At 29.4% G+C, this 27,995-nt stretch overlaps 1 protein-coding gene across 2 annotated transcripts; it reads right to left on the bottom strand.

Moving 5' to 3' along the window:
• Positions 1-5: 5 nt before the first annotated feature.
• Positions 6-27,960, bottom strand: DCTN6-p27 (dynactin subunit 6). Of its 2 annotated transcripts, none has more exons than XM_075356049.1 (6): positions 27,579-27,960; positions 22,563-22,656; positions 20,908-21,078; positions 11,994-12,118; positions 10,253-10,395; positions 6-6,262 (listed from the first exon to the last, which is right to left on the bottom strand). In XM_075356049.1, the coding sequence occupies exons 2-6, from the start codon at positions 22,577-22,579 to the stop codon at positions 6,161-6,163; spliced, it is 558 nt and encodes a 185-aa protein (XP_075212164.1). In that variant the 5' UTR covers positions 22,580-22,656; positions 27,579-27,960; the 3' UTR covers positions 6-6,160. The 2 variants fall into 2 exon arrangements, with proteins under 2 accessions (XP_075212164.1, XP_075212165.1); XM_075356050.1 differs by lacking the exon at positions 27,579-27,960 and adding an exon at positions 27,154-27,361.
• Positions 27,961-27,995: the final 35 nt, after the last annotated feature.

Genomic DNA, 27,995 nt, shown 5'->3' with positions numbered 1-27,995 from the left:
CTCTGTACTGATACAATAACAATTTCTTTAATCAATATTTGTCATTACAAAGGAGATCTATAAATGCTATCATTGTAATACCCATATATCTAGAACTGATTAAGAACCTCTTTAAAGTATGTGATCACATTTATATGATTTGTACTGTGCTTCTTCATTTAATATACTGCTTTTATAAAGTGTTTTTAATAAGGAATTTAGTGTACTACCTTAAACAAATTTCATACGTTTAAATATTAAGATCATGGTTTTCATATGAAAAGTGTGAGGATTGTATGTTGTGGTTAATATCTTTGCATGTGTGTCCTATTTCTTTAACTTGACTCGCTAAGATTGTTTTTGTTGTATAAGTTCTCTGCGCAGCCAATGAAGTATTTACTTCAATCATTATATGATTATATGTCTGAAATGCTCTATAAATCAATCATTTTTTTTGTTTTTTTTTTAAAACAATAGCAACCTTCTTTTCTGAAAATCTGAAGTATTAGTGTTAACCCCAATCCACTCCAAGGTTGATCAACCCTGACAGAAGTAGGGATAATCTGTATGCGTTGATCATTCCTTTTTCCTCAAGCAAATGCCATGGGAGTTGGATCAGCTGCCCTTATTCTATTTATTTATTTTTTATTCTGGCACTTTGTAATAGCTACTTCAGCATTAGAGCTTAGCTGAGTAGTGACCCTGAGTCCTCATACAGGTTATTTCCTCTCTAAGGATAACACAAAATGCTTAACTATATCAAAGTGCCTAGTGGGAAAAACCAGGCATCCAATTCCTACTTTATCTACCTAGGTGTTCTTATTTATTGCTTTTTTATTCCCTGTATTATAAAGGGAGAATGTATAACCATTTATTAGAACAATCCAAAGTAATATTTAATGTTGTCATTTCAGTTAAATTTTTATATTACCACTGATGGTTGGGTTCATTAATGTATGCTTTAACAGCTTACCTTATCTCAAATTTCACAAATTAATTTGATAAAAACAATATATTAAATGAACAAACAACCCAAATTAAATATTTAACAGCAATGATATCCTCTATTATGTAGGAACTACGTAATAGCTCATCAAAGATCTTTTAGAAGCATTATTTCATATATTTAAAAAGCAAATAAATTTATTAAAAAATTATATTTCATCATGCTGATTAATGGAATAATGACAGAATCTAATTATGTTAAATCTGTCACTTGTTATTTACACAACTATTTCAATAAAGCCTGACAAATTACCATTAGCCTGACAAATTACCTTACCATTAGAACAATGAACTTCATAATTGTTTCGTTTATCAGTCACAAACAATTTATATTTTTTATAAAACTTTCATTCAGATTTACAGTTTACGATATCACTAGATCCAATTTAAAGTCAACTAATCTATACTTTTATTAAAAGTTTTTTTTTCATTAAATAAAGGAAATGAAAATATTTAAGTTTATTGGGTCAGTGACATTCTTAATCCCTAAAAAAAATATTAATAACTTAATTAAAACTGATAATCTATCTATAATAAAAATAGAGTCCTGGAAATGAAACTAAACTTCCAATTGATAAAATTAACAACAATAAACTTAATAAGGACAAAGCCATTGTTAAAAGACAAATTAAAAACTTAGCTTGAAAAAAGGGGATTACACAAGCAATTACAAACTGCAATCTTAACTCCAGAATTTCTGTACAAGGAATCTAAAGCTAATCTGTAAGGTGCTGAATTAAAAAAGAATATAGAGCATTTTCTAATTCATTCATTAATATAAAATGTCTTTACAGTGATTTCCTATACATTCAAATTCAAATCTTTTATGGCAGAGGGTGGATAAAAATACAAAAATATTATAAGACATCATAACTTAGATATCTTTTAATGTAAAGTAACCAAAAAGCAAATTCAAGCAATTTTAAGAATATATTATAAAACATTTTCCTAAAAAAAAAAAAAATCATAATATTTGACATAGCTGCTTACACCTGCTTACTTCACCTGTTTACACCTCCCAAACTTACTGTATAAACCACCCTACTTGCTTGAGCTACGCATTAGTAAGTTGTAAAACTAAACATGTCAAACAAAACAGTAATAGATCTAAATTATTTAACTACCAAGTCTACTGTTTATTGTATTTTGTTTTAGGTAGTAGTTGCAAGATTTTTAGTTTTTTTTCCAATATAACTCATAATATATTATTACTATTGTATACTTAGGTAAATACAATTGAAAAATTTAAAAAGAAATACATCACTATTTTGTTAATAATAAAAAATATTAAGTTTTATTATAAAGAGCCACAAGCACATACCTCTCATTAGGATATACAAAATAAGCTATAATTCATTCTTTAGGTAGTATTTCTGTCAACACTGAAGAATAATAACCATGAGAAGAAAAAGAAGAAGGATAAATACCACAAAAAGTATAATTCTCATATATTTATTTCTCAGGGTCTACTGAAACAATAGTAATAATATTGTTTTCATTTTACTTACTTTTGAGATGGATCTATGGTTATACAAATACAAAATATTGAATATTTAACTTAGTTACTGTTTGTAAAAACAATGTTTACTTAATATTAGTGCATACTATTCAATAGTATGGCTTAAGAAAATTCTGCTCTATTGCATTCTTAATATTTCTTAGAGAATTATTAAAAGAGGTACATAATTTACTGATGCATAGTATTACTATGTAACATGTGCCAAAATAATTTTTCTCATTTTAATCTGTATTGAGTACATTATGTTTTTGATCAGAAAAATATACATCAGTAAACAACAACATATTAAAAAAAAATATTAATTGCCCTTTATGACTGCTGAAGCAATAAAGCTATATTGTTCAGTGACAAGATCACATCCATCCATCAAATGGTCCTGGTGTTGGAAGAATGTTTGCTTAAAATGTTTTCACAATTCTTACCAACCAAAATGTTGGATTCCTAACTATCAAAGCAACAAAAGAATGGACGATTGATTCTGATTACATAGTATTAGAATTGCATTATTAATCAATTTTATTATAATAATAAATTACTGTTTGTCTAGTCGCAATGGTTATTTTCTTACAATTTGATCTTATTCTATTTCAATATTAACCTCAAAATGCGACTAATTAAATTGAAATTCTTCAATTTTTATGTGTTATTAATTATTAAAAAAATAATGAAGAAGGTTACTCCTGAAAAAGTCATAAAGTTTATAAACAATTCAGTTTCTTTAAAAACATTCTATTTTTAATCATATATTTTCATGATAAAGAACATAAATGTAAAAACATTTCCAAGAAGAGATTCTAATAATAAACTTGCGGCACTCTAGTTGCTGATTTAATCACTTGAGTTACTCCTGCTTCAACTGCTTGATTCATTCACCAACTGATATATAAATGTTGCACGTTATTCTCAAATTTTCAAAATTAAATTTATCAATACTTGATAGGTGCATCACAATATAACCATGTTTACTACTAAATTGTATCAACCAAATTTTACTCAAATCTGTGAAGAAAACTGTATTCCTCTCATTTTGTATAAAATTATTGTATTTATTGTGTTTATATTTTGGATCTATATTATCCAATAATTTATAGTTGATGAATATTAGATTAATGAGCTGACAGAAAGAAAAGAAGAAACAATAGAATTCAAGTGTGTAAGATATGAATGAAACTATGTTGACATGAATTTTACAATTAACTGGTTAAATGAAGTTTTGTGTTAATGAGGTGGTTGTCTAATAAAAGTAAGATCAAACCATGAAATGAGTTTTAAAATGCAGAAGAGAGCTCAAACTGGTAATAACCCTATAAAATAAATTTGAAGAAATTGGAAATGCTAAGAAACAAGCAAAAACTATCAAGCAGTAGAAAAACTTAATTACCATCTCTTTAGGCTATCTTTGTTCAAATATTAAGTACATCTATAATAAAAAGATTTAAAATTGCTGTACTTCCTTTTGATTATTATACTCATCCTCATGTCTGTCTTTAGAATATTATATGGATATCTAGGTAGCAGAAGTAGAATACTCAAGATTAAGATCATATAAATAATTTAAAAAAGATTAACTATGAATTTCTTTGAAATAATATGGATCTGACCTGATAATAGAATCTGGTATTCATAACCAAAATAATTTTAGCTCAAAATTGAAAATGGGTATCTGGATAGTAATATAAGGGATAAAAAATAGCAATTTACAGATGAAGAAAAATCCAGTATCATTTCTTAATTATTTGTATTTCAGAACTGAAAAATGTCAAAACAAAGAAGAGATAATTTAAAAATTTATGGAACAATACCATTTTTTCAACAGTGCGATGAAATGTGATAAATTAAAATAAACTGTAAATGATTCGCTTTCAAATCAATGGAACTAACCAATGGACAAAGTACAAACAAACAATTTTCTTATACATGATAATTGCCAACAGGCAACTTGTCAGCCAACAAATACACTTTTTAACTGAACACAATAAAACATCTAGTATAGGTTAACGACCTAACCTCTAAATGGCTTATTTGTAAATATTGTAATATAGAACAAAATGAAAAATACACCCAACGATACAAAAATGTACAATACTACAAACATCAATAAACAGTAAATTTTGTTAACAGTTGTTACCAGTTGTCATCAATCTCAGAGTATATAATTACAGTGATTGCCCAAAATAAACTGGACAGATTGAATGTACATTCACTTTAGACAAAAATAACTTATAAGCACCATTAAATATAACAGAAATAACTTTTGAAAATTATCTCACAGAAAAAGACGGATGTATTAACAGTAATACTACCAGATACTCCAGTGAATAAGAAACCAATAATTATCTTTGAAAGGCTTTTGGAAGAAAATGTTTTGTTAATTTGAAGGTGCGTCATTTAATTAAACCTTCTTTTTGTAAATAATTTTCTACTAAATTTGGGTTTCAGGTTTTAAATTAAGTTTCAGATTTTTTTCTATAAAAGATGGCAGAGAGGAGTGTATATGTAAAGGGGTGTGAAGTAATTAATAATACAAACTACCAAGTGACAGACTCAGTATGCTCTAGTGTGAAAGAGAAGGATTTTTTTGCACAACTTATTGCTTGTGATACAACAGAAAAATTATGTTCAAGATGTTTTGTAATCTTTTAGTAATTTATTACTAATTATCCTTTTTTAATAATTGTATTTTATTTCATGTAGTTAATATATTAATACTTATATTTTATTTTTTTATTCTTTTTTTAACTAATTATTATTATTATTATTATGAAAAAATGTTACAAATTTCATGAAATACAATAATAAATATTAAATTCAATTGACAGCTCTGTTTTTGTTGCATGAGCTTATTTCCTAAATATTTTTAAATAGATAGAAAACATAACACAATTCACCATGAAAGGTGATCATAAATACATTAAGCTCTGTAACAGAGAATAATATCCAGCTAAATATTTACAGCATCCACATGAAATACAATATTAAATAATAACAACATGAGAACTTGTACTTTTTACACCAATCAATTTTATATAATCAAATTTTTTTAATTGTTAAGTAATTTATATTATTTAATGATCATTAAGATCAGTGTTATAACCAATATATGTAAATATAATCTCTAGCATGATGTTCATCGCAATCATACAGTACATGTACTGAACACTTCAAGTCTGATGTATGAACAAGAAATGTAAATAACTAAGTAATTTTCACATCTTATTAAATTAATAATCAGCCATATTTTCAAGGCTGTACTGAAAGTAATGCCTGTTTAATATTTGCTCTTCCACTTTTAACTAAATATAATGATTTAAAGTAGTAAATAGAATAATAATGCAGCATGATAGACATTTCCACATGTTGCATAACGACAGATATAGACAGAATATAGACAGATATAGAGCTGAAACAAACAGCAATCACTGAATTATTGTCCACAAAAATTTGTACTGATAGTAAAAATTACTATCAGGTACTGGACCAGAAAGTCCCCTAAATATTTTCTAAAGTAGATTTAAAAAAGTGGGTTCTGGATAGCCAAATGTACTTTCTTAGCAGAAACTATTTTGAGTATTTGCAGTACATAAAGCGTTGTGCTCTAACAGACATTATTTCAGTACAATATTTTTATTTAAATAAAGATGTAGGTCTAGCCAAATGTCAGGCAACCTGATGTTGAGATTCATGCTTTTTTGTTGTTTTTTTCAAATGATGATAATTTGGAAGAACTTTACTGAGAAACTCCAACTGTAAAGTCTGAGCCTGAAACACAAAAAAAAAAAATAAATAAAATTAAATAAAATAAAAGAGTGATAGTAGTTAATTCTGACAAAACTAACAATCATTCTATAAACTTGTTGCAGAAACAGATAAAAATAAAATTCTTCAAATTAATACATTATTATACATCAATATGAATGATTCCAGAGTTATTAGGAAACCTCCTTATTAGGAATACTGGGGCAACTGATTATGAATCATGTGTATTGTTATCTAAGACTTTGATATGTCAATACATTCTTGATTTAATCTGGAAGAAGGCTGTCCATGGACCAAATTTTGGACTCTGTTTCTTGTATGATGATAGGCATCGTAAGTGGTAATTGTATAAATCCAATGATGAGATAAAAGCTATTCAGATGGGATATGATAAAGGATTTTCTCTAAAAAGTAAAAAGGGCACAAATACACAACAGATTCTTTCTAGTACTATAGTAAAATATAATGGTGAATTAAATGAAAAAGAAAAGCATACAACATATGTTAACTGTAAGTCATCTTCCATCACGAATAGTATATTCATGATATATTGTGTATTTTATTCTTTATTCTATACCATAGAAATCTGAATAGTTAAGTAATCCAAATGCATTTCACAAGATCTGATATATATATATAAAAAAGGGATGAGGGACTGAACAAATCCAGAAAGTTTTCAATATTTTGGGTATTTCTCATAAAAACAGATAGAAAAAATCCGGAAAGAACAAAAATTATAGGTTATTTATAATAAAACTATTTTGTTTTTTTGTTTATTGTAAATCTTATTTTTAGTTTGCTTCAGAATCAAATAGCTGTATTTGTTTATAGTTTAATTTTTTTTTGTAAAATGTTGCAAAACTATGCTAAAATTTTTCTTTTAAATCAATTAGTTATTTTAAATATCCATTAAATATAATGTAATAAATAAATGAGATTGCACCACAGGATCAAAATGATAAAAGCACATGCTATTTTGTATCTAAGACTATAAGCCATAAACTCAACTTAAATTTTTTTTATATTAGTTAAAATGGAGTTCACAGAATAAATATATTAGAAAGTGAAAAGCCCTTTCAAACAGTTCACTGTACCCTAATAATTCAGGTTTCTGATGAGATCACTTTTGAGTTTTTAATATAAATTATTTTCAAAGTATGCTGTCTATAATCTTAAAACTATAGTACAGTATGGTGTAATTTCCTGATTAAGTATAATCATGAAAAATATTCAAAATGTAATGTTAGATACTGAGGCTACTATCATATTAGATTCCTAGGAAAATATCATTCTCCTATATCAAATAACATTGGAATGTCCCCAATACAATTTTCAAATTCAGAGTAACAACACATTGAGATGATTGTGTCCTTATTAGTCCAAGAAGAAAAGTATTCAAAATACATTACAAAACTGTAATTAGATTTAATGGGTTAAAAAAAAAATAAATAATCATAAGTACACGAAACATTAATACAAAAAAAACAGGCCGAATGTAATGGACATCTTGAATGTGCATCGATATGAAATGTTCAGTAACAATCATCAATATCTAATAAACTATGCATTGGAAGTCCAATCTCATCAACAGTCAGTAACAATGTTCTGTAGGGGATGTCGACTTTTTTAAATGATAAACAATCATCAATGCCAATCATTAGAAGGAAAATTTTAGAAATTATTACAGGCAATCAAAAATAACTATCTCAGCAGATCCTTTCTCCAACATGTCAACATGCACTCATATGTTGCAGAAACCACTCACTATCTTTCTTTTGAAATTGTATCGGTGAAAACACTTGATTCATCTACCATAAACCTGTTGAGTGCTTGGACAAATGCTCATTCAGTTTTGGTGATCACACGTGATGTGAAAAGAGTACTTTTGTTAAGTGTTGCATGCTTCTAAGGAAAAGTCTGTGTTCCACTATTTTCGGTTAAAAAAGGGTAATTACACCAAATTATGAGTGGTAATATGTTTTTTTAAATAGAGATGAGTTCAAAAATTTTAATAATTTAAAAAATTTTGAAATTAAAAATATATGACAAATTTAGAGTAGTAATCAGATAGCTTCCGTGGCGCGAGTGGTAGTATCTCGGCCTTTCATCCAGAGGAACCGGGTTCGAATCCCAGTCAAGCATAGCATTTTCACACATGCTACAAATCATTCATCTCATCCTCTGTAGCAATACCTACGGTGGTTAAACAACAGAAAAAAAAGAAAAAGAAAGTAAATTAGCTATTACTTTACAACAATACAAGTTATTAAATTGTCATTTTGGATTCTTAGTTCAACACACAAGTAAAGAATTTGATTGACTATAAATTAATTACATACTGGAGAATTAAGTTGTCATTGTTCAAATATTTCTTCACTAGTGCAAATTGTAATATTATTATTTTTGTTTAATCATTTAGTTTTATCAAATAATAATGCATCATTTAAGTAAAACTGAAAGAATAACTTTCAGCTGATGATGTACAGGTATGGTGATACATAGTATGTAACTACAGGTTTGCATCACTGACCAATAGAATAATAATATTTTAATCATGTGATATCAGCCATTTTGGATGTCCCCTCTCCAATGCCTTTGGCCAATGGGATCGCAGTGTTTTGGCCCCACCCCTCTTATACTTCCCCTAAGAAGTAACTTTACACTAAGAAGTGTACTTTCCCCTAGAAGGGAAAAGGGTGTTCCCTTTTCCCTTCTAGTGTTCATTTCAAAGGTTGGTAATACTGGAATTTTACCTGTTGGAATATTACAAGGTGGAATTCTGAGAAACTGTCTACTTCAGGTAATTCAATTTCAGCTAATTTTTATTCAAAATCACTTGAAGTTTTGAAGCTTGTAACAGCTCAGATAGATAGTTTAAGCTTTCAACTGTTATAAATGAGAGTGTCCAAAAAGTAATACCTCATCTTAGAAATACAATTGTCTTCAAACAGTTTAACAACCACTAGTTCATGAAAACAATGATTAGGAATATAATCAATCATAAGTTTCATATTACAAAATACCAGGACCTAAACACTGCCTGCCGCAAATTTAAAAATATGCCAATCTTAATTTATTTTTTTTAATGTCAAGCTTCATATGAATGTACAATAGATAAACTGTTATGCACAAGATTTTATAAATGTAAAAAAAAAAACTTTTCATGGACAGTGGGGAAAATTTTGGAAGTGAGTCACAATGAAAGAAATAGGCCTTTTACTTCTGTTCCACATAAAAACATGGGAGTGATCAGGAAGCATACAATAAAAAAGCAAAATCTGTATAATGAATATTTGCTAAGTTTTGATTTTTTTCTGAAAACATGTAATTTTATACAAAATACCCCAGGAAATATTAAGAATATTTTCAGTAAGAACTAAAAAGACAGCTACGTTTTAAAAGTAGTAATAGGAGGAGAGTAAACATAATTGCAGATTGGCCTGCAATAGCCAGATTGAATAAATAAATAAGTCAAGTTCAAATGTTTGGATTGACTTATCAAAATGCATACTTGTTACTGATTTCAGAGATGTAACGGTATTAACATAAAGTTCAGCTTATTATTACAAACACAGCCTATACAGCATAAATTTTAACTTTATCTATTAGTTTCATTTCAGATTTTTTTTACAGTTATGCATCTATTTAATATTTTTAATGATAATAATAAAACATGTCTCATATCTTTCACCTAGAAGGTTCTGGGCTTGAATCCTGGGTATGCACAGACAGCTTTTACCATACACTATAAAATTATTTTCTTATCATAAAAAAAGAGCAAGGTAGCTAGCTGGAATTTGGAAGTGTGTAGTTACCAGAGAAAATAAATAAATACAGTTCTTTACTCAAGTTACATGTAGTAATTTTGCATTAAAAAAGAGTATTGTTCAAAATGTTCAAGAGTTATATATTTTGGCAGAGCATATTATATAACTTTCTTTTCAACACATATCTATATTAATAAAAAAATATGTATTAGTCTCATTTACTTACAGGTGGTTTGTCTGTTGCTATTGTGAGTGCACAACTGCTGCCTGAAATTACACTATTATCCTGCAATCTTTCAGGAACAGTTAATTCACAACCAGCTCCGATTATACAGCCATTAGTTATTTCAATATCAATACCAACATAACCTAAAAAAAAAACTTTTTATCAGTATAGCCAAGATAACTTAAGTATTACAAAAACAACCAAAAGAACATCTCCATTGACTTATTTCTGTTTCACTCTCACTTTTAATTACTAATAAAATATTTAAGAAAAACCAATAACTTTTTTAAATTAAACCGGATATCTTCAATCTGTTTTAGACAATGACTATTAGTGAATAGCAACACCACTACTATCTGATTAAATATTACGTGTATTTAAGTTAGAAAATAAATAAATAGATAATGCAATTGAAAAATGAACTACTGAACTTTCATAAACTAGACATAAAAATTTAGCTAGTTTTATGCAGATCACCTAAAAAAAATACTCATCACATAATTTTGTGTCGTTTAGATTTTTTACATTTTGTGGATGAAAAAATATAAATGACACAATATACTGCTTGTTCTAGTCCACTGCACTAGCAACACTACGCAACCTGCCAAATGGGAGACTGCTAGATTTTGGCATGTGTGTATCACATCTAATCCAGAAATATTTAAAAGGGATAAGTATATGGTAAGTGTAAACAATCTGTATTAAGAAAATACAATCTTTCATTTAAAAAAATTAAGTAAAATTTAAAAGAAGTAAAAGCTTTCTGCATATAAAATTACAACAGTGCAGGTATACACAGGATTTTCAGAGGTCTTTTTTCTTTTGAAACTTCCTCTATCAGCCAGCCAATCAGTACAACCTTAACCTAACAATAAATCACAAGTTTTGCTGACCCAAACTTAAATGGCCAACATCTTTTTTCAATCTTATAACTAAAAGAGGAATGAACCCAGTGTAGAGGTAATACATGAAGACATTTAAATAAACAATACAAATGCAATTTCAATAAAATATTCAGACAAGTAGTAAAGACACTACATATAAATAAATGCTAAAAAAATTAATCACTGTACAGTGTTCTGGAAGAATTAAATATATTCCAAGGATATTAAAAAAATAAACCACTTTTGATTTATAAATTTAATTGATATCACATGCAAAAATCAATAAAAAATTAAATCTCCATACTTTTCTTCACTTTTTATAATTTCTCGAAAATTAACATTTGAACACTATGCCCTGACTTAATACAATGATGGATGAACATTTAACACTGAAACAGTGTGGTTTTATTTGATCTAAAAGGAATTATATTTTCCCCTACTACTCAGCCAATAATTATGGAGGCAAATTTAAAGGGGATATTACTTTTTAGACATTCCTTATATTATTAAGCGTACTTAACCTGTTAAGATATTTATTATTATTACCTTTATTTTCAGAACATTTTAAATAAAATATAATTTTTTTTTATCTTAATAAATTGAGATAATGAATAAAAAACAGCTGGCAAGAATAAAAGGAGATTTTTCAAAGTAAGTGATCCATTCTGATGTAAATTTACTCTAAATCTATGTAAATTTACATTAAAACAATGCATTCAGGAGATGATAGGTGCTTATAAAAAAGTAGTACGTTAATTTTGTTCTCTTAAGCTATTTTTGTAATTCCCAAAATTAATTCATCTCAACTGACACATAAACTGCAAGAAATAAAGAAAAGCAAAGAAAAATGTTCTTACATTTAGCTTCAAAAACATTATGATCACCAATAACTCTGGCATAAATGGAACATCCAACTTCAAAAACATTATTTGCTCCTATTAAAAGAACTCTGTTTTCATCCCATTCCTCACCTTCTCTCAATCTGTGAATAAAATACAGTTTTTAGTCTAATATGAATGGAATCGATGGGTTGTGTAAACAGTAACGATTACCAACCTCAGAATATGACATCTATGATAAGTTTAAAGCCAAACCTTATACTTCTATAACTGAGTTGCAATTGATTATGCCTGAAGTGACTGTAGTGGTCTTTATGATTCTACTGGATGACAGACTGGAGCTTAGTCTATACCTCCTTGAATATTGAAGAGGCAGCTTGTTACTTACTCAGATTTCAGAATCTAAAATTATTTTTGTATCTGTAAAGAAAATAAGGCCAAAGGGTTTCCCCAATTGGTATTTGCAGGAAGTCGTAGATGTCACAAAATGAAGATTATAATGATTTTACCAAGCATAGAAGAGAATTCAAATTCCTGCTTACATGGGATACTTTGGCTAGGTTGCTGAATGAATTGCAGATAAAACTGCTAACTTGTTTAAATACATCAAGTTATTTATTAAGGAATCTGGCAGGATTTATCCTTTTAAGATTGCAAATAATGTTGTAATGGATGCTAAGAATAAAAAGTGAAGTTTTTAAGGTTTTAGAGGGATTAGTCTACAAGCATTTATGCCAATGTAGCACAAAATGCGTAGATTTTTGGCAGAATGGCTTTATAGTGAGAAGATCCACAGCCACCAATTTAAATGACATGCTATCCTATGTGGTGCCTGAAGTAGAGAATCAGGGACAGGTTACACAACATACTTTGATTTTTGTAAGCCCTTTGACTCTGTTCCCTTTCACTTACTTAAGTTAAAATTGGTTTTCAAGGAGAAATGCTGCAATGGATGAAGTCTTACTTGACAAATAGGATTTTTTAAGTCAAAGTATCAGGTAAAGTCTCAAAAGTGATTATATTGCAACATCTGGTATTCCACATGGATCTGTTCTTGATACACTATTATTTATATTGTATATTAATATTGGAAAAGGCATTAAGTCAAATATTTTAATTTTTTGCTAACAATATCAGCATATATTCTAAAAGTAATGGTTATGAGGACTTTTTAGCTATTCAAAAGGATATTGATAAAATTTCCATATGGTACAATGTAATGAAATAACAATTTAGGCAAGACAGTCATAACAACTTACTCTAGAAAGGCTTTAATGGTAAAGTACCACTATTTAGTTAATGGTAATTCATTGTGTGGATAAAGTTTGTGGCCTGGGCAAAAACCATACTAATCAACCATCATATAGTTTCTAGAGTTCAACCTATTACTAATATCATAATACAAAACCTTCTCAAAAAAAGTCTAATAACTGGCAAGAAAATGCCTAGCTTAAGGCCTTTTTTTCTGTATAGCCTCCGGAATCACCATAAGATACTACTTCAGAGGATGATATGTATGAATGTAAATGAAATCTAGTCTTGTACAGTCTCAGATCGACAATTGCTGAGATGTGTGGTTAATTGAAAACCACCAAAGAACTGAAACCAAATAAAAGTAACTGCCTTTACTAGGATTAGAACCTTAGAACTCATGAATTCAAAATTAGCTGATTTGCAATGACGAGTTCATCACTAGATGAACTCAATGGGTTTAGGTTAAACCCATACTATAAGAGAACCCTTCTCTATAAGAGAAGCTCACAGTGGGTTCCTTATCACCATTTTTAAACAACAATTTAATAACATCTTTTTTCCAACAAACAAGGATATAAGCCATTTAGCGAGTCTGAATATGTCTTAGGTATCTTTTTGGACATATCAGGAGCTTTTAATAATCTGTGGTGGCCCTCTGCCCTGTTTCAGCTGCAGAAGTGTGATTATATGCTGCATGTGTTCGAGACAGTGTTTCAGTAGTAGGAAAGACGCTATCTACAGGATGTCCACAGGGTATTGTTTTAGAACCCCTGCTCTGGGTTGTTGAATTTGATTCTTTAATATGGTTGAGGTTACCCAGTGGATGCTACATCGTTGCTTATGTGGATGATGGACTTTTGCTGGTTCAAGGGGATTCAAGGAATGAGATCGAATTCAGGGCAGCCCAGGCTTGCAAGAGCAACTACTCCAATTGTGCAGTTTGCAACATAAGATGGTGTTTAGTCCAAAGAAAACAACAATGATGTTGTTCAAGGACAGACTGACTGTTATACAGTGCCCTTGCTGCAATTAGGTATGTCCCACTGCAGAAGTATCTAGGGGTTATCCTTGATGAGAATCGTCGATTCAAGGAGCACTTTTAATGTGCTGCCAAATAAGCTTGTAATACTTTCTCTGGTGTTTGGAGAGCAGTTCATTCCGATTGGGGGCTTAATTTCAGAACCACACATGTTCTACGAGGGTTATTTTTTTAACGTCCAATCGGTCGCAAAATAAAAACCCACGCAAAAATTGGATGAACCTTTGCACATATGTGTTGCGCAGCGACTCTAGTATGGCCTTCAATCACGCCACATCACTTAGTTTAGTTCTGAACATGCAGCTAGCACGTAAACATGTCTACAACAATAGTATCTCCCACCAAGTGTGAAGTGCGTGCGGTAATTCGATTTCTTCAGGCTGAGGGGTGTAATGCAGCTGAAATTCATCGACAAATAATTAATGTGTACAGTGAAACTTCAATGAGTGACAGCAAAGTGCGACAATGATGCAGGAACTTTAAGGCAGGACGTACAGATGTTCATGATACGGGCGGTCAGGGAAGGAAGCGAGTGTCAACCAATGATCTCGTTGAGCGAGTGGATGAGGCAATTTGAGAAAATCGTCGGTTCACAAGTTCTGTATTGAGTGATTCGTTTCCTGAAATTTCAAGATCAGTTCTCTACACCATTGTGAGTGAGAGACTTCAGTATCGCAAACTGTGTGCGAGACGGGTTCCCAAGATGCTGTCCGACCATCACAAAACAATGAGAATGGATGCCTCCCTAACGTTTCTCCAGCGCTACCATAATGAAGGAGAAGATTTTTTGAACAAAACTGTCACAGGGGATGAAACATGAGTCCATTTCGAAACTGAAGAAACAAAAGAACAATCCAAACAGTGGATGCATTCCCATTCTCCCAGTAAACCAAAGAAGTTCAAGCGAACCTTCTCCAACAGAAAGTGTATGGCTACTGTGTTGTGGGACCGGAATGGAGTTCTCTTGGTGGAATTCATGGAACGTGGCACAACCATCACTGCACCCTCATACTGTGTGACTCTTCAACGTCTACGAAGGGCAATTCAGAATAAGCGGAGAGGAATGCTGTCATCAGGCATTGTCTTTCTCCATGACAATGCTCGGCTGCACACTGCAGCTGTAACAAAGAAGCTTCTGCAGCGTTTTCGTTGGAAAGTGTTTGATAACCCACCATACAGCCTGGGACTTGGCTCCATCCGATTTTCACCTCTTTGCTCACATGAAACACTGGCTAGGAGGACAACATTTTGGCATAGACATCAAGCTGCAAACCAGCGTAGAAACATGGCTGAAAACACAGGTGGCTTCGTTCTATAACAAAGATTGGAAAGTTGGTACCATGCTACGACAAATGTCTAAATTGGAGTGACGACTATGTAGAGAAATAGCGTAAGTATTTGTTACAAATAAAAAATTTTTTATTTTCACTGTGGTTTTAATTTTGTGACCAATCGGACCTTGAAAAAAAATAACCCTCGTATATAAGGGTGTATAGGACGCTATAATGCTGCATGCTGCACCTGTCTAGGTTCATTGAATGAGGTATAAATGTTACAGGAATGTTTTGTTGAGAGCCCAGTGTCTCCTATTGTTTTATCTGTGATCAGTGCCTATAGGACTCTCTCATGAGAGGTGGTCTTTGTTATTTCTGATATTAAGCCCATTATTCTTGCGACTAAGTGCCAATTATGTTATGACACCAAGAAGGTAGCCAACTTACCTTTGGGCGCATAAAAGAAGTAAACAACCAAGGATTACATTTATGGCAGGTCAGGTGGACTGAATCATCATCCAATAGCCACTACACACACAGTGTTTTTCCTGATGTGAGAAGTATGCAATAGGTGAGGATTGTAAGTTACGGTAGATAGTTGTGGTTGGAAGAAGCCATACAAAGGTGAGTAAGTTTTGTAAATACACTAATAAAAATATATGACAAGGGTGTTTGTATCAGTGGTATCATGGCAGAGGTCAAACTGATGACTGATCTGTCATCAGGTTTAGAGGGTCTAAAAAATGACCTCCAGTAAAGCCCATCAGGGCTAGGAACAGAGGGAGAGGTGTGGCAACCGAGATCAACACAAGGCGGGTGTCTTCCTCCACAGGAGTCAGGATGATAACAGATATAAAAAAAGAAAAAAAAAGATGGGCCAGTATGAGTGTATAAAATAAATTAAAAAAAAAATTAAATTCTTTGCAAGCATTAATACTAGCCTTATATCTAACATTTCAATAATAATAAAAATAATTGTTGAGTTTCACTATTTTGTTTCCTTATTTTTTTTTTTTAAATCCAACCCCTAATTAAGAAACTTTCATGAACTGTTATTTATATATTGTGAGTTTTCAGAAGCAATACCTTTCATTAGATAATTGCAATTGTTAAAACTACATTAAATTAATGCAATCAAATATAATAGGAGATGAAAGTAATAATTTTTTTAATACCTGAAATTTTGACTATGCAAGGTTTGCAATAATGTTAAGCAATACACACACTATTGTTCAGTAGTCCTACTCTAAAACATGAGATTTAACAGTAAAAACTTTTTCTACATTAATACATTACTATAGTATTATTTCTATATTTAGTTCTTGGAGAGTTAATACTCATGAACTGAACTGTATAAAAAACAGAATATATAAAAAGAATAAAAGGTAAAAAAATTTAAAAAAACTAGTGTATGTTATGTAATGTATAAAAATAAATACTGAAGTCTACAGAAATAAATAAATAAACTCCGCCAGACAAAGAAATTAGGCATTTAATATATAGGATGTAAGTTATAAACATGGAAACGAGAAGAAAAAAAAATTATGTATATTAAACAAAAACTCAGATTCTAAGGAACACAAGTTGCCAACTTTAGTAGATCAGGAAATGAGTCAAACAAACACAGTTTTAACTATAACTTTATAGTAATTATTTATAAATAAATTTTACTAACAATTTTATAATTTAATTGCGATAGAATATTAAAAATTGTAAATGTTACAGATATAACTGGAATTTTTTTTTTTTAATATAGAAATAATCTGGATTTATTAGTATACTATACTATGTTATATAATCATTGTACTTCCAATAAATTGGGATAAAAACCGTGTTTTTTATGTTTGATGTACAATAACCTTGTTAAATAGGTAATAAACAAACAAAACTTGTAGAGAATTTAATTCTACACAAAGCAGTGTATATACGTTGAATAAAACAAAGAAAAGCTACAAAAATAAAATTTTATATAGAAACTGTAATTACTACATTTGTTAGAAAAGTACTTATTTAACATAAAAACGATTAAAACTATAATTCTACGTTGGTGTCGTGAAAAATTTGTAAAAATAAGATTTTCTATTAAAAATTGCAGTTAAAAAATTAAAAAAAAACTAGAAATTACAGAACAATTGTAAAATAAAAATTACTTAGATAATAATCTTTTTATCGATGAAGAAACACATAAATTATTTGAATAATTATTATTTCCAATTTGGCAATAAAATAACAACAGCTGATCTACTATGCACAATATATTGTATTAACGTTTAAATCATGCTGTAAGGTACATTAAGAATATTGGGTACTGTGAACTGTGCTGTTATTAGCAAAGGTTTTCTGTGAATTTTAGTTAGAATGTGATCGGTTTGCCATTGAAGTAACGCTGTACTTATTTACAACAGAGGAATACACTGATATAGTATTCATTATGGGTGTGTGTAATGGCAATTCTGCAGCTGCTGCAGTGGAATATGAAATGGTAGGTCATTTTATATTCATATGGGCCCAGTGGTGAACGTGTCTTCCCAAATAAGCTGATTTGGAAGTCGAGAGTTATAGCATTCAAGTCAGTTATTTTTACATGGATTTGAATACTAGATCTTGGATACCAGTGTTCTTTGGTGGTTGGGTTTCAATTAACCATATATCTCAGGAATGGTTAAATTGAGACTGTACAAAACTGCACTTCATTTACACTCATACATATCATCCTCATTCATCCTCTGAAGTATTAGCTGAAAAGAAATTACCGGAGGCTAAACAGGAGAAAAAAAAGAAAGTGGAATATGAAATACACTTTCCAGATCTCAAAATAATTAGCTCGACTTCACAATCTTCTGGTAACAGGTTGTACCAGCTATAAACGATCTGTCAGACACAAGGCTGTTATTGATGAAATTATTATTGTTGCAGTTCAGCGCAGACCAGGTGTCAGTACACGACGTCTTTCTAAGCAGATTGGAGTTTCACGTTCGATGATTTGGAGGATACTTAAACATAACAAGTTTTATCCTTATCATAAATAGTCAGTTCAAATCTACACCCAGGAGATGGTCCGCTTCGTGTGGAGTTCTGCAACTGGTGGAATACAAATCGACAGCTTACAAGTAAGTTTTGTTTACTGATGAGGCAAATTTCACTCAAAAAGGCATCAACAACTTTTGCAATGAGCATACACGGGGAGAAGTACATCCTCATGAAACTGTAGAAGACAATTTTCAACACCAATTTAGTGTCAATGTATGATGCGGCCTTCTTCACAATCAGCTGTTTGACTGTTCATATTACCTGGCCACTTAAAATATGAGGTCTACTTACACTTTCTTCAAGAAGAATTGCTGTAGGTGCTTGAAGGTATTCCTCTAGTGCTGAGATGGAATGTATACTTCCAGCAAGATGGCATGACTCCCCACTTCTCTTCTACTGTTTCCTCTCACTTAAATCATAATTTCCCTGAGAAATAGACCAGTCATGGAGGCACACATTCCTGGCTACCAAGATCACCTGATCAAACACCTTTAGATTTTTGCATCTGGGATGAATGAAAAATATTGTACATAAAACAAAAACACATTCTTGTGAGAAATTAATTGTCCACATTGTGGATACAGGTGAGCAACTAAAGGACAGCCATGAAGAACTAAAAAGGGCAAAAAAGTAGTACAGAGGCATGTCAAGAGATGAGGTGAAAATGGTGGGCTCATTTTTAACATTTATTATAAACTGTTGCATATAATGCACTTTGTTCCGGTGTACTATTTCTAAATAAAAATCTAATTTTTCTAACTTTTCTCTTTTTTATTCAAATTATCTTACACTAATTTGTTCAGAATTAAATTCTCTACAAAGTTTTTTAAAAGTTTTGTATGTTTATTACCCATTTAACAAAGTTTTTGTATGTTGAACTTAAACAGGGGTTTTTACCCCAATTTATTGGTTTTCACCCAAGATTTCTCAAAAACTACTGTGGATATGGTTCTGGTTTCAATTTATTTCAATTTTTCAGTTCAAAAACCATAATAAATCACTAATTGTGCCACTTAATTAATTCCTAAAAATTTCAGTACAGACCTAATTTCACTAGGGTAGCGAAATCTTCTACTAGCTGTAACCTGCAAACAAAGCATTTTAGAACATATGTTTATATGAACTTTTTCCATTATTTTCACAAGCAGAATAAGTTATGAAAGTCTAGGGAGAACTTCATGATACTGTATATAAAATAGTATTGAAATCGTGAATACATTATAATAAATAACATTATTGTAGAAAAATAGTTTGAATTAAAACAGCTTTAAAAACTAAATAAAAACTAATACCTAGTTTGTCTTTTGCTACTGACCAAGTGAATACATTAATAATTGCTGTATGAGTTAATTAATTATTTATTCCTTTTCCACTATCTTATTCACCATGGCACGTAATGTGAGTCATATCTATACTAACTTAGAAATGGCTGATCTACATATAATGTATAGTTTTGCATGTTGCAACACCATTGATGCAAGATGACACTATCAGGAACAGTTTTCAATCAAGTGTTACCATCTTGCGCAATGTTTTCATCCATTCATTCACAGAGAATTTTATGTGAATACATAATTTCATCTTCTACTACTATAAAAAACAATAATTTTTCAAACATGTATATGTACAGTCACAAAGAAATTAAACAAATAATGTACATAAAAATATATAGATAAAAAAATATTAGTAAAAAATTCTTTAAATAAAAATAATATATCTAGTAGTCTTTAAACCTAATAACAAAAAAAAAAAAAAAAAAAAAAAAAAAAAAAAAAAAAATAGAAACATTACAAATAAAACAAATCATAAATATAGATAATTATGATAAACTGGTATCTATAACATCACCAATGACAGCCAATATTCCAACTTGTAAGCATTTAAAATTGTTAATTATAAAATATAGTGGTAGTACAATTAATAAAAAAGAAACATATCAAAATATATCACCAGTATCAAATATAATTTAAAATGTTTGGATATTAATAGTAATAATTTGAATGAATCTGAACACCTCAAAAAATCTTATATATAAATGAACAATTTTTGAACCACCAAATTAAGGTATTAAGAATAATCGTGTTCTTTGCTGAGTATAAAAGATAAATAACTAATATTGTAAATTGTATGTTTGTCTAGCTGTTCTCAAAGCTATAATTAGAACATTTTTATTAATGAAAATTGTTTAAAAAAAACATGGTTTATATCATAAAATTATGTAATATATAAAGAAATGTTTTTATTGATACTTGATAAGTAAACCCTACACATTTTACTATTCTGATGGTTTATTATTCTTAATTTTTATAAAACTGGTAATAAAATAAAAGTTTACCTATGAAAAATACATGCTTGTTCTTCTATAATATTATTTTCTCCAATGAAAACAGGTCCAGCTTCAGCAATAATAGTTGCTCTGGGATGTATCACAGTCATGCTGCCAATAGTGATAACACCACGCAATTTACTCTCCACACAGACAACAGCACTGTGTGAAATTTTAAGTCTATAAAAAAAGAAATCCAAATTAGTTTGATTATACATTTAACCAATCGCAATATACATATATTTATATATGCACAGGCATTTCAAAAATGATGCGACTCTTAGAAGATAGCTGTTCTCAGATTTATAGTAGATGAAATAATATTAAATGTGTAGCTGTCACATCAGCACTTGGTCATTTTCCATTTTCTAAGGATGAGTGTGTTTACTTGGTGACTTATTCCCCACATAACTCTTTCAAACAATGTCAAAACCAATTTCTTCCATCCTAATAATATGTTAAAATTAACCATCAACTTGATAAGATGAACAAGTGAAATGTTAGAAAAATTTATAAACTCGTATATTTAAGGATGAGGGCTGTGATATCCCTAATCCTAGATTAAAATTTGATGACTGTTCCCAACCTGATGATGTCATATTTAAACAAAATAATAAGAATAAATTTTAATTTACTGAAATAGGCAACTTAGAAAATTAAAAAAAAATCAAATATTGTCATGGAAGGAGGATTCCTTCCCATTATACCATATTTTTTCAGCACTTTATACCATATCATTTCAGCTGAAATGGTAACTCATCATCTACAAAAACACGTCTCAGTTTTTTATCATCCCTAAAAGAATCAGAATTAAGGATTATTTCATAGATTCCATATTCTTTGCAATCCAACCACAATATAGAAGCAACAATTCAACAATATTGAAAAAAAAACAACTCCAAAAATATATGAAAAAACTACAGCTTTTGTCTTAATTACCAAAAAGGATGACATAGAATTAGCATTATCTAATTACACAGGTATTTCTAATGTGTTGAGTGTCATAACTGTTATAATGTTCGTAGGCAACCTGATATGGGACAATGTAATTCCAAAAAATGGGACACCCATCCCCAAGAACAACAAACATCTCAGGTCATGCATATTAAGGAGAACAAGGAATTAAGTAGTTTCACATTGCCTTTTTCACAGTCCTGTTGCATATCAGCAATACAAATCCAATTAAATGCATATATTAAGCCCTATTTGTTGAATAGAAATTCAAAATTTGACAGATATTAAAATACTTTATGAAAATAAGATTTAACAATTTCCTTCAAAACTTTTTAAAAGTTTATAACTAGATGTACGGTTTTTGTATTATAATCTACATTCCAAAAATGCTAGAAACATTTACAGTGGAGCAATATACTCTTGAGTTTCTAAATCTAAATAGTTACTGGGAAACTCACTGACTCACTTTTGATAGATAATAAAGACAGATAGTTGAAACTTTATATTTAAGGTTATTTTTAATGAGGTCTTTAGTTAAAATAAACAATAATTACTTTGAATAACAATACCTAAGGGGTTAAAAAGGAAATTCCTAAACTTAAACATTCAACATTTGTCCAACCAACAATCAGATTTTTAAGCTAGTACATCCAGATAGATTCAGGAAAGTAAAAAGTTACATAGAAATAATATTTTTCTATTATACTCACTCTTTACTAGAAGACATGTCTACTCACATACGCCACAATTTAGACATAACTAAATATCTTTTTCTGAACAAAACATTTCTTCAAAAATGTAATTCTGAAACAAACGACAAATTTATAATTATTAAATTCAATTCTGACAAAATATAATGAATTTGCCTGAACATTACCAATATAATTTAACCAAACTTAACCTACGCTCGCTAACCTTGACTAGCAAGGGTTTTACACACCATATGTGCGTGCATTATCAAGTGTATCAATATTCAAACATCTACTTTTCCGACACTTCAATTCCATCATAAAATACATTTCAAAAAATGTTACAATGATTTGAGATGTTTTTTTGTGGTTTCGGGGTGAGGCAACCCAACAAAATAATTACCCTTATTTTTTCTTATCATAGAGGCTTACCACATTTAATGGTTGAAAAAGGAGGATATCTTACTTTTAGCTTTCATATATTTTTATACTGCTCTTTATATAGGCACTTTGGCCAATTTTCTACATTTTGAGGTTTGATAAACTTAAATAAATTCTTTGTTATTAAAGATATAGATCAAGTTCGAACAAAAACCAAATGAATCTCTATAAAACATACAATGCTTTATGTCAAGAGCATACTTTGCCCTGTACTGAAGGAAATAGCTCAAAAAAAAAAATCAATTTTTAAAAACACCAAATCTCAACTTTGGAACTAAATATTTTTGGGAGAAATCAACATAATTTTCTTTTTTGGTATAGGCTTGGTACAAGATTATTTCCAGAAAAGGTCTAAGACCTACGAGACATATTCTTACCTTTTTAAAAGTCTCAAAATAACATATTTTGCATAAAATTGGCTTCATGAAATAACTGAAAAAGTCACTAAAAAATTTTAAATTTTTACAAAATTAGCTTTATATGTGTAGGAAGTAATAAGTTATTAAAATTTGATCTCTGAGACTTAGTTAATACATGAACAACATACGCTCAAAAAATGATGTAATTATATTTATACTGTAAATAATTGAATTTTATTCAAAATGAAAGCTATATTATGAGAATATTTTTTTTGTGGCCATTTAAAATATAACTGAAGTAAATAACTAAAATCTATTTCTGAATACAATTTGTCGCTGATATCAAAGTTACAGCAGATAGCAGTAATGGATTTTAGTGGCATTAATTTTCTTAATACCCAACTAATTGACACCCACAATCCATTATCTCCATAGTTCTTGAATAATGTTCTTGGATCATATGGATGAAAGAAATGTTGTCAGCAAGAGCTTGTTTTCTTCACTTTTAACTCTATTTTCCCAATCCTCTTTATTACATAATACTCATGATCATGGAATGTCAGAATTTGAATGTTACGTTGAAAATACTATATCAACTCACAATTCAGTCAACTGGTGATAATTTCAGTAGTGACATCTTCTTGCCTACTGAAAATAGAACAACTATGTCCACCTTTAATTTGGATAATACTTGCAACTGATACATGTTTATGGCTGATAATTTAATGTTTATGGCATTAACGGTTTCTACTATATGCAGTCTGTTATGTAAATGAGAAAAAGTAAAACCATTGTTACCAACAAGTTTCAGCAAAATATTGCTTTTAGAAAAAAAAATCTGGGCAAATTCAACTACTTTTAACTGTCCCTCACACAACTTAAATGATATGTGAACAATTTCAGTAGCATTACTAGAACTACATTTTTTTTCAATAAATCATTATTAAAATCACAAAAAAACAATAAAATGGTTCCAATATTACCACAAATAAATTAGGATGGTCAGTAAATACAAAAATTACAATATGTGGCTGTATTCTCTAGAGCAAAACATTCAAAAAATGTAATATCAATTAATTAGTTACATCTATCCCAGCTGTTGACACTTCTCACTTTTAATTAAGTGTATAGTCCCAGTCTACACTCCAAATTCTACTTATCCAAGAGAATTAGTAGCAACAGTGGAATCTTCAGCTGCATTTAATGAAAATAAATTCTTCACAAAGGCCAATATTTAGATAAATTTATAGATTATATTAAGGATAAGCAGATAAGACCTTTTTACTGCAATGTAAAAGGCTCGAATTCAACAGGGTGTAATTTCTGGTTAATTTGAATGTATGATTTGAGTTTTGAATTATTTTTTTTTAACATTCTTTGATATTATTATGAGTTGGATTTATTGAACCATTTATGATGCAAGTTCTAAAAAAAGGTATTAAATTATTTAGTGACTTTTAAGACAGGCTGCTATAATTGAAATTAAGTCTATAATGCTAAGTGTGAGCAATAATCAGAAAGTAATATTATGTTTCTTTTCCTTCTTCAAACAGTTTTAACACATAATAACAGTTTTTACACAGTATACAATAAAGAAAGATAAAATGTACTTAAAATTTACATCTATATTTTAAAATATTTAATAGCAAAAAACTATTCAAATGATAAATACAATCAGCAAAATATTTATATGATAAAAAGTAAGTTGAAAAAAAAGGTATTTATGCAGTTTGTTCCACTCAAAACAAAACTTGAACTAACCTAACCAAAAAATTTTAATTCTTCGCAAATGTTTTTATAAAAAATAATGTTTTCTGTCATTGTAAATATTCATAGACAAAAAGAAAAACAAAAATGACCAAAAGAAAATAAGTAATGTGTATACAATGGATGAAAAAAGACCATCAATTAGATGTACAACACACAGTAATGACTTATGCAATAGAAAAAACATTGGGGTGGAACAAGCTGCTTAAGTGCCACAAATAAATATGAATACATAGAGAAAATAAATCATTTAAAGCCATTTATGAGAACTTATTATAATAAACATATATTATAAATAACATAAGGAAAAAATCATTAAATATATCATTAAAATATTTTAATGTTTCTGTACATTTAATAAAGGTAAAATCACAGTTACCAATACAGAAAACAAAATGGAAATAAATGATATATCTGAAATATGCAGTGCAAGAAAATAATTCACTCACTGGTGCATAAAACAAAACAAATAGATAATTATAAATTTGTAACAAAATAAACAAAACTTTTTTTAATATTTTACTAAAGTTTACATTTTATATATGATGTATCATTAAATATAAAACAAGGAGCTGATGGAAACTATGTGAAAATGCATTACTCCTTTTATACAAATAAAAAATGTTGTAAGTTTACTACTTTTAAATGTCAGTTTTTGGTCTGTTCATTCACTACTTGTGAACAAACAGGTGAAAGTATAAATAAAATGTTTGAAAAAGTAAATTAAAAAAATATTGCATAAGCATGAGTAATGACAAAAATAAACTGAATGAGGATGTAACAAAAATATTTGTGTAATCTGCAGAACCTGAATAACACTTGACATAAAAATTCAAAATTTCTTTGGAATAATTATAGCTTATATTATATGAATAACATTAAATGGGCAGTTTCGATATCATAAAAAATAAAAACTACAAAATTGTTTTTTCCTGCAAGGTTACCTCATTTTGTTTCGGTTACCAAATCTACTATATTAGATATGAAAATTTCCCCTGTATAAGCTGAAAGTAATACTGAAAAACAAGCTACCTTGCTAGAATACCCACTATATTTATAAACATAAACTTACTATAACAAATATAATATATATTACAGAGATACATAAATATAATTTTCATCTTTAAAAGACAATATGTGCAGAAGAAAAGAAGGTATGATAAGAAATTTGCTATGGATTTTTTCAATAAGGTTTTTAATCTAATTATTTTAAGATTAGTTTTTAATAATTTTTTTTAATATGGCAGGTGTTCTTATTTTTTTAAACTCCAGGACCATTAGGTATTGCTTCTGAGGATGAGATGAATGTTTTGTAGTGTGTGAAAAATGCCATCCCTGACCAGGATTCGAACCTGAGACCTCCAGATGAAAGGCCGAGATGCTACCACTCACACCATGAGGGCCGGCAATATGGGAGGTATTAATTTCATATAACTGACAGAGGAAAAAAATTTTTCTAAATGGTTGAAATTTAGATTCTGTTAACCGGCTAGGGGCTATTCAACTAGGAAAGCAATTTCTTACAAATTACAGACTTCATCATCTCTATGGAAAATCTTGTACGTTAAGTATGTACAGTTTTCATAAAGGGATGTAAATGAACTTTTGAAATAAAAATTCTATTATTTAAATAATTCTGAAAGGAGAATTTGTCACATGGAGCATCACTATAATATCTGTAAATAAAACTATCACCAAGACAAATGCTATGTGTATTTTTTAATTTAGGGAATGAAGCAGTACCCTCTTTGGTAATGGTTACCTAAATATGCCAAAATGTATCTTAAAAATTATACTTGTTAAATCTCATCCAAGTTTACTTAAGATACTGATGTGTTCCGGATAGCCAGATATGCTGTTTGTCTGTTTGAAAAAATTCTAAATTTTTCTCAAAAAAAAGGAAAGGACTTTCAGAGTAACTAATTTGTTTTTTTATTAGTCATCCATCATTACTGGATAATTACTGTCAAGATTCTGTTAAATGTAAAGATAATAATAATATACGAAAATAATAACAATAATGAGGTAAATAAACTATTACATACTGTTCATTATTTTTTTATCGTTTCTTCAAGTTAAGTGCTTCTGTATTAATCCTTGCTTCTCGTCAGACTGTATGAATGATAAAAATATACGTTAAAAAAATGTCCAAAAAGGTTTCATATGCCCCCCCGGTTACAGTACTGACGAAGGAAGTAAATAAATGGTTCCAAAAAATCTTCTACAAATGTGATTTTCATCTAATTTGAAATGGTTAATTATTTTTGATGGTTACCACGTTTCATCATGTCCATGAACATAATTAAGACATCAAACTTCCCAACTGGTAAGTTATGGCATACGTACTATAAAAATTAAATACAATATTTTTCTCATTAAATAGACATTACTCAAACCTGAAGTTGCTTCAAATGAATTAATTAAAAAATAGTAAACAATAAATAACCTCTTTTTAAGTAGTATTTCTTACCTTACGATAATTGAACAATATTCTGATGTTACAACAAACAGCACAGGTATTTACCTACATACTCAAAAAACAAATAAACACTATAATTTTGTTTATCTAACGGAGTAAGCAATTAACTGTAAAAAAATTGTCAAGTTACGAACACATTACAATAACACATACAGCGACCATTTTTACGTACTGTATTATATAGTACATTACTGTATTTTAAGGCGCTGTACTGTATAATTTTGTAAAAAGAAAACGTAGTTTTTTTTTCTTTACTGTATTTTAGATGTAATGAAAACCGGGCTTAAAATAAATTATATTGATAAGTTAGAAATGTAAATGAACCTTTCCACTTAGTGCATAAAAATGCAATCTATTTTCCCGGCAGACTGCGCTGTCAAATAAAACAATTTCAATGTAGAAAATATA

Source organism: Lycorma delicatula, chromosome 2 (assembly GCF_047948215.1).
Source record: "Lycorma delicatula isolate Av1 chromosome 2, ASM4794821v1, whole genome shotgun sequence".
Taxonomy (NCBI): domain Eukaryota; kingdom Metazoa; phylum Arthropoda; class Insecta; order Hemiptera; family Fulgoridae; genus Lycorma; species Lycorma delicatula.
This window is presented reverse-complemented; position numbering and strand designations above follow the sequence as displayed.

What these genes read in the sequence shown, in the direction of transcription:
- DCTN6-p27 (XM_075356049.1), bottom strand. An exon ending in CAAGCATGTATTTTTCATAG is followed by an intron (nt 12,119 to 20,907) that starts GTAAACTTTTAT and finishes TTTTATTCACAG; the next exon opens with ATTGAGAGAAGGTGAGGAAT. An exon ending in TAGCAACAGACAAACCACCT is followed by an intron (nt 6,263 to 10,252) that starts GTAAGTAAATGA and finishes TTTGTGTTTCAG; the next exon opens with GCTCAGACTTTACAGTTGGA.